The sequence below is a fragment of the Perissodus microlepis genome, chromosome 4, assembly GCF_051167445.1.
Source record: "Perissodus microlepis isolate ML-2025 ecotype Zambia chromosome 4, ASM5116744v1, whole genome shotgun sequence".
Taxonomy (NCBI): domain Eukaryota; kingdom Metazoa; phylum Chordata; class Actinopteri; order Cichliformes; family Cichlidae; genus Perissodus; species Perissodus microlepis.
Window position 1 is genome coordinate 29,482,797 of NC_140464.1, and position 7,826 is coordinate 29,490,622.

Here is a 7,826-nt window from a genome sequence, read left to right on the forward strand (position 1 = left end):
AATCAAAGAAGAAATCATCATTTTGGATCTTTTTAATTTTTTTGTTTGTTTGTTTTGCTATTTAACTCAAAGCTTACAACCTTTAGTTGTCTCATTAATTAATAACTCGCTTTGCAGCTTTCTTTACAAGCATCATGTGATTTCCATGTATATGAGGTAGTTTTGAATGTGGAAAAAAAGCGGTGAAAATGCAACCTCAACCCCAAATCATGAATTAACTATGACTACCCAAGTTTTATGGAAAAGGCCACTTCAGTTTTAAAGTAACACCTCATGTCACGCAAAAACAAAACATCTGGGAAACAAAGTATTTGGCATCATCATGCTGGAAATGATTAAAACCCATTTTTAAAGCTATGGAACTCCAGCTAACCATGGTGGGAGGGAGGAAACTTGTAACGTCGATGAACCTGACCATTTTTTTTATTTTAATTATATTTTTGCTATTTAAATTGTTATTCAAATTAGTATTTAAATGAATCCTAGAGTGCTTTGATGACCCATCCATGAGGTCATAAAAGAACCCAGAACAGCACCTAAAGAACTACAGGCCTCACATGCTTGTGTTGTGGTCAATGATTTATTTTTTTTGCCTGTCCCGTTTGGTTCTTTTGCCATCAGAATTATTGTCTAAAGGCGAAGAAAGATGCCCAACGGATTTACTTTACCAAATTGACCATCCCAGCCTTGCCGTAATGGTCTATTTGATTCACCTTTTATTGTTTATTTTATTTTTTATTTTCCCCTGCTAGATACGGGACAGACTTGAATGAGGAAAAGAAAAGGGCGAAAGAAAGAGGGAGGAAGGGCAAAAAACAAAAACCAACAAAATAAGCAGACAAAAAATACATATATCAATCACCTGGATCACCTGTTGAGAGCAATAGAATAAACAACATCACGATGATCTATGGGAATATAAGAGTAAATACTAAATGTTAAACATTATTGTGCAGCACGTAAGATCGCACAGTGTGCTTTAAAGTAGGAGCCAAAAAGGGTGTAGTTTGTGTGTGTGAGCACCCGTGTGTACACCTGTGAGCATGAACGCGCTTGTTTTAAAAAGGTTCCTTCATGTAATGATCTGCTAGAGGGTGTGGGGAGCCATAGCCCTGTCCTCCAGGGCATGAAGCAGGTATGGAGGAGATCAAAACTCCAGACATCCAGAGGCCCTCAGAACACAAGAGACCAAGGAAGACCAACAGAGGGGCAGCCGCGCCACTATCCCAGAAAGAGCTGAGGAGAGCCCCAGATGAGGGGTCACTCAGCAGCCGCGGAGCCGAAGCCAGGGGGGGTTGCAGTGACGTGCCCGTGAGCTCCGCCGGCAGCCAGCTGTGCCAGAGTGACCGAGCCCCAGTGGTCAATGATTTAACAATAAGAAGGAGATATTGTACGTTACCAGTCCATTAAATATACTTTATTAGCGGTAATCAGCACCATAGAAATGGGCCAATAGGGTCTCCTACAACTGCTAAGTGTATTCCTCTCCCGCTTTCACTCCCGCTTCGTCCGCCATTGTTATGCGCAAAATTCATCTTCTTCTTCTAAATTTATGCAAAAGATTCTCCTGTATGACCCGCAATGAATCCTAGGATATGGTGGACTACGAAGGATGTACCCGACCCATCCTTCAAATCTGGGGAAAAGGAGGACGCATTTGTCGTCGCATTTGGAGGACTCTTCAAATTTGGACAGCCTTGGTCACATCACTGTGATGTCATTGCTTACAGATGCGGACTTTGAAGCATGCTACCCCTGAATTTGGAAACACCCAAACCGAACAAATCCTAAACTGGGAAAAACAACTAAAACCTGAACACATGTGATGACTTGGGAACCTAAGACATGAAACATGAAACCCGACCATGGACATGGACATCGACTCGCATGGAACAAAGAGATACTGCATACAGATACAGATACTGTTTTGCCCAGTGATTTGAATTAATTGGCCATTGTCAATCACTGGCTACACCTGTCATGCAGCATGTTGTGTGACAGTAGAGCAGTGGATATTCATGATAAAAACTGCCACAAGCAGAAGAAAAAACAATGAAAGAATTTACATCAAGTGTTTTTGGTCATTTTTTGTGCAAATTATTTGACAAATTAAGAAAATGAATTAAACCTACACCACCTGACAACTCCTCCACTGCTGCTGAAATGTAGAATTTGTAGCGGGCACTCCAGGAAGCAAGAAGGAATTGCATGCCAATGCCAATGATTCTCTGACAAAGTAATGTTTAACACACAAAATTGTAATTGTATGTAAAGATACTTGTTTCTAACTTTGGCAGTGCCATGATTGTTTTTTATTATCACATATGAACAATGAAAGTATGAGTTTTCAGGGAAAATGTTAATGCGGTTGGGGTACAAACTTTTGAGCAGTCAAAACTAAGAGTCATTAATAAGGAAATCAAAATTAAACTAAAGTACAGTTCTTGAGTAAATGTGGTCAGATTCAAGGCTTTATGTAACAGAAGAAGTTCCTTCTCTGCTGACAGTTTCTTATGCCATAGGATGCAGTACCACTCTTCTCGAGGACGCCACAGAAGCCATTAGTCGGGCAGCTTGGAATATTTTCATATTGCATCTGTCCTCCACCCACCCACAGCCACTCACCAGCCAGGTTACACAGGCCCGTCCACACCTGACAACATTGAACAGAGAGACAATTGTAAACATGGTGTATGAGTTTCTCAGCAACACGAATAAGCTGTAGGAAACTGTCCAACCTCATCAGTGGTAGCTTGTTGTGCTCTCTCCCGTGCATAGGTGTGGTCATCAGTAGTGATCAGTGTGGCCATGTCATAGCGATGGTTCCTGTAGGGAGAGTTGGGATCATTTTTGTCCACTGCACCCAGAGACCTGCAGTGGTTTAATGCCTCCTCCCACGTCTTATTCTCCTTCACCAAAACCAGTTTCTCATCATAACACATGAAAGAATGATTGACATCGCAACCGTCAGTCCACCATACACCATAATTCTTATATGCACAGTCTCCATTTTGACTTGGCTCTGAAAGAAGAAGAAGCAGAGAAGAAATATTAATTACTAGAAAAGCCTTTTTGTGTCTTTTTGTGTTGATCATGTATATGTGTGAAAGTTTTCTGTACTTAACACCGAATACTTTTTTCAGTGCAGTTTCAACCTCGGCACATCTAACAAAATTGCAAAACATGCTGAGAAGCGGCAAATCTGGGCCACCGACTATGGCAAAAAGTGGCCTATGAAAAGTGCTTCAATTAAATAACAAACAAACAGACAAATAAATAAATAAATAAAGTACTTTACAGTACAAAGTACTCTTGTGTTAATACCAAAGAATTTGATCTTGCAATCTCTATAATAACTCAATAACTATCTCAATAATTTGCACTTACACCTAAAAAAGTATAAGATAAATATTTGAGCTTTAAAACATGTTACTTACGAGAACTATCCCACTTGGTGAAGCTAGTTATCTCGTCTCCTCTGGACCATTTCCATGTAGTGGTATTAGCTCGATATAACCCGATCCACCCTCGGCCATTAAAGAATGTGTTCTCTTGTTCATTTCTGATTGTGATCAGGTCAGTGTGGTACTTTCTGCAGAAGGTCTGGGCATTTTTCCAACTTGTCATGTAAGTATTAGTGTAAAATTTAAAATTTGGTCGATCTCCACACACAGGAGAAAGAAAAAGCAGCAGAGGGATGAGAATGAACATCTTCCTTAGGATGCCTTGACACTGTAATGAAAAGGTATGCACAGCCAGAGAAAGGAAAAGAATCACAGAGGGGAAGGCTGGAGTCTGTTGCGCTGCCACAACATTTCACTGATAATGAGTCTATATATCTTTCTGAGCAATGACAATGTAGGACATAATATAGTGTTAGGAAATGTAAGGAGAAGTTTATATAATGAATAAAAATGACATTTCAGTATAAATATAATAAATAAATATCATAATTTTTTTTAAAGCAAATCAATTCCTCTAACATCTGTATTTTTAAATATACATCAACTATAAATTTAAACAAGAAAAATGACATTGCATGAAGATCTATGCACACATACTAATATATAAAATAATAAAATGATATTTGGGTGAGGTTTGGTTAGAACAAGTACTGTGTAAATGTTACTGATCTTTAGTCAAAGTAATGTTACTTTATCAAATTAATATTTTACCTAATGCATTTGCTCAATGTCATCCTACAAGAATTTCACACGCCTAAATCATGTATGGTACAAATAACTAAAAAGCTAAATTAAGTTTTTATTTTTATTTTTAAATAGCTAACACCTGAACAATCATTCCTAGTGAAGTGAGCCACACATAAGTGAAATACTATCAGCAGGTTAAACCATTCATTACACTGTATATCAGTTTCTACAGCAGTACTCACCTTGGCAACAGATAAGGGGGAACCTCAAGGTCTACTGATGATGTGAGACACTCATGTACTGTGAAAGACCTGTCAAAGCTTTTCTTTAGCATAGGTGACTCCACCTATGTTAGAAGCATTTGCATCTTTCTGTCATTTCCCAGAAAGATGCAAAGCAGCAGCATTCAAATGTAGTTTAGCGATCTTTCTGCTTCTGTTTTGGCTCTCAAGAAGAAATCATCATTTTGGATCTTTTTATTATTTTTGTTTGTTTGTTTGTTTTGCTATTTAACTCAAAGCTTACAACCTTTAGTTGTCACATTAATTAATAACTCGCTTTGCTGCTTTCTTTACAAGCATCATGTGATTTCCATGTATATGAGGTAGTTTTGAATGTGGAAAAAAAGCGGTGAAAATGCAACCTCAACCCCAAATCATGAATTAACTATGATTACCCAAGTTTTATGGAAAAGGCCACTTCAGTTTTAAAGTAACACCTCATGTCACGCAAAAACAAAACATCTGGGAAACAAAGTATTTGGCATCATCATGCTGGAAATGATTAAAACCCATTTTTAAAGCTATGGAACTCCAGCTAACCATGGTGGGAGGGAGGAAACTTGTAACGTCGATGAACCTGACCATTTTTTTTATTTTAATTATATTTTTGCTATTTAAATTGTTATTCAAATTAGTATTTAAATGAATCCTAGAGTGCTTTGATGACTCATCCATGAGGTCATAAAAGAACCCAGAACAGCACCTAAAGAACTACAGGCCTCACATGCTTGTGTTGTGGTCAATGATTTAACAATAAGAAAGAGATATTGTACGTTACCAGTCCATTAAATATACTTTATTAGCGGTAATCAGGTTGCCTCCTGGGCACCTCCTGGGTGAGGTGTTCCGGGCATGGCCCACCCCTGGGGTCGACCCAAGACATGCTGGAGAGATTATATCTCTCAGCTGGGCTGGGAACGCCTTTGTGTTCCCCCAGACAAGCTGGAGGAGGTGGCTGGGGAGAGGGAGGTCTGGGCTTCTCTGCTTAGGCTGCTGCCCCCGCAACCCGGCCCCGGATAAGCGGAAGAAGATGGATGGATGGACAGTTACTATTTAAATTATGTTAGGGAAGTACATTTTTAGCTTGTGTCACTGCTAATTGGTAATTAAGTTACTAGTTAACTAAAATAATTATTGCCAACCACATATTCCCAATAAATTTGCTGATTGGCTATAGTTCTTCTAGCTCCAGTGCTTCATTTAAACTGTATCATACACACACTGACCCAGGGTCAGTGTAAAATAAAATTCTAGATGTCTAAACAAAGTCTGGCTCCTTTAATCCTGCATGAGAAACCTCAGGATGCAGGTTTATTAGACCTGTTTTCCTACTGGCACACCTCCCACACCTGAGAGTCTGCTTACAGCTCGTACATCATGCAAAGACTGACAGACTCTTGGGGATAATGTAAATGATCAGTGAATTAGGTTAACACTAAACATTTTCTGTCCTTACCTGTATACAGCAGAACAACAAAACCAAAGAGCATTTCTGTCTGTGTATGCTTAAATTAGACTTTGCCCTCCTCTCTTTGTTGTGTCCCTGTCTCAACAGCACTATTTTTACAATTAGCTGAATCTGTTATTTGTAAACACCGATATTTTTTATTCAGGTGTAGGAAAAATACGTAAGAGTACGCACTCCAGGACCGCTAAAATGAAGGCGGTGGAGGGGTTGTACTGGAATAATGGCTGATCAAAGGTACTATACTTAATTTGGACTACTGGACCAGCCACATCAGCCTTTTGTGAGGTCTGTCTAAAAGGGACTTACAAAAATTAAGTGCAGCTTCCTGAGAAGTGGACTATACACACAGTAAAACGTGGTCAGTCATACAGTTGTTGAAAACTTGCTGTAATTTTAAACAGATTTGCAACTCTAACTAATGTCTGTCTCTCTGTTAGCCCTGCGAAAGACGTGACCTGTCCAGGCTGACTCTACCTATGACGACTGGGACAGGCTGTAGCCCCCCACCCTCCCGCTGTGACCCTGGATTAAATAGGCAGAAGACAGTAGATGCATAGACTGACTTTTTTTAAATGGCTCTAGAAATCTGAGGTATTAACTGTTATTGTGTTCTTGGATTTTATGGCATTAATATTAGAGCCAGCAATCTTTCTACAGAATCCCTACTATAAGCCATCTTCCCAGTGTTATGTGTGTCCCAGCTAACACTGGGACAGAGGCAGGGTACATTCTGTCATTACTGATTCTAAGATGGTCTTTATAGAAATCCTGTTTGGTTTTTTACATTTTCTGTCCCTTTTTCAGTTTGCCAGAGCAGCTCTTCACAGTCACTGTCCACATGGGTCAGTGGGAACAACAAATGCTCTGCAAATGTGTGATTCACACCAGCAGCATCCAGCAAGATCCAGACCACGTTTCCTTCTCCCTGCTGGAGTTTTTTGTTTGTCTGTAACTGGAGAATCTGATTTTTGTTGAGGGTTTTTGAAGCTCTCTGTGCTGGAGGAACAGCCTCACACTTGCAGAGGTAAGTCAGTTTGCAGAGGTCATCTAAAAACCCTCCCACCCTTGCTTTTATGTGGTAGATTTCAATGACTGCTGTTATACTACAACTTAACACACTCTACAGATCCCTGATTCATTTATGAAGGCTGTTTGAATCAGTCATATTTTAGGTATTACCTTTCAACAAAGAAGTTTGGTGGATGTTTCTTTACAGTTTGATAATGGACCACATGCTCAGCATCTTCTTTCTTGTTTATTATTCATACACTGTAGTAGAGAGATAAGAGATAACTCTACTGTCATTGCACAGTCATAACTAGTACAATAGCACAATGAATATGGAAACTGACCCATGTCGGCACTACACACATGACAACATAACACAGCACTGTAACTTTGCTTAATACAGAAAAAGAATGACTGTGTGTTTTTTACTGCACATTGTCATTATTATTATTTTCATTGTTGTTTGTCCATTGAGTCCTTGTACAACTGTAGCAAGAGCTTGGTCTGTATTGCCGGCAGTATTCGGACTTGTTTCTGTTGGATGTCCACGGCCAGAGCTGCCTTTGTTTGTTGTTTGGGCATAGTCATAGTTTTTTTTTTTGTTTGTTTGTTGTTTTTTTAAGGTGTAGCTAGATGGTGTGGGGCTTCCACTTGGGTGGCCTCAGGATTTCATCTTTGCTTTTTATTAAAAAGCTGGCTGACCATACGTTGAGGAGACTGGTAGAATTGTTATGTACAGAGAATTTATTGAATGTGAATTCTAAAAGATGATAAAATGATTACTTCGAGTAAATATCATGACTTGATAATTAAAATATCATGACTGTAATTCATGTTTTGAGCACAGTGTATGAAAGTGGATAAAGTATCAAGTACATGTATTTGTTACACTACAGTACTTCATTGAATGTAATGTGT

General features: G+C 39.1%; 1 protein-coding gene across 1 annotated transcript; it reads right to left on the minus strand.

Moving 5' to 3' along the window:
- Window positions 1-2,290: 2,290 nt before the first annotated feature.
- LOC146389227 (macrophage mannose receptor 1-like) lies at window positions 2,291-3,726 on the minus strand. Its single transcript, XM_084924816.1, has 3 exons — window positions 3,438-3,726; window positions 2,739-3,022; window positions 2,291-2,653 (listed from the first exon to the last, which is right to left on the minus strand). Exons 1-3 carry the CDS (start codon window positions 3,709-3,711, stop codon window positions 2,465-2,467), a joined length of 747 nt encoding a protein of 248 aa, XP_084780942.1. The 5' UTR covers window positions 3,712-3,726; the 3' UTR covers window positions 2,291-2,464.
- Window positions 3,727-7,826: the final 4,100 nt, after the last annotated feature.

Coding starts and splice junctions, on each gene's coding strand:
- LOC146389227 (XM_084924816.1), bottom strand. CDS start 3,711: ATGTTCATTCTCATCCCTCTGCTGCTTTTTCTTTCTCCTGTGTGTGGA. Junction 3,023..3,437: donor CACCAAGTGGGATAGTTCTC/GTAAGTAACATG, acceptor TTCTTCTTTCAG/AGCCAAGTCAAAATGGAGAC. Junction 2,654..2,738: donor AACAAGCTACCACTGATGAG/GTTGGACAGTTT, acceptor CAATGTTGTCAG/GTGTGGACGGGCCTGTGTAA.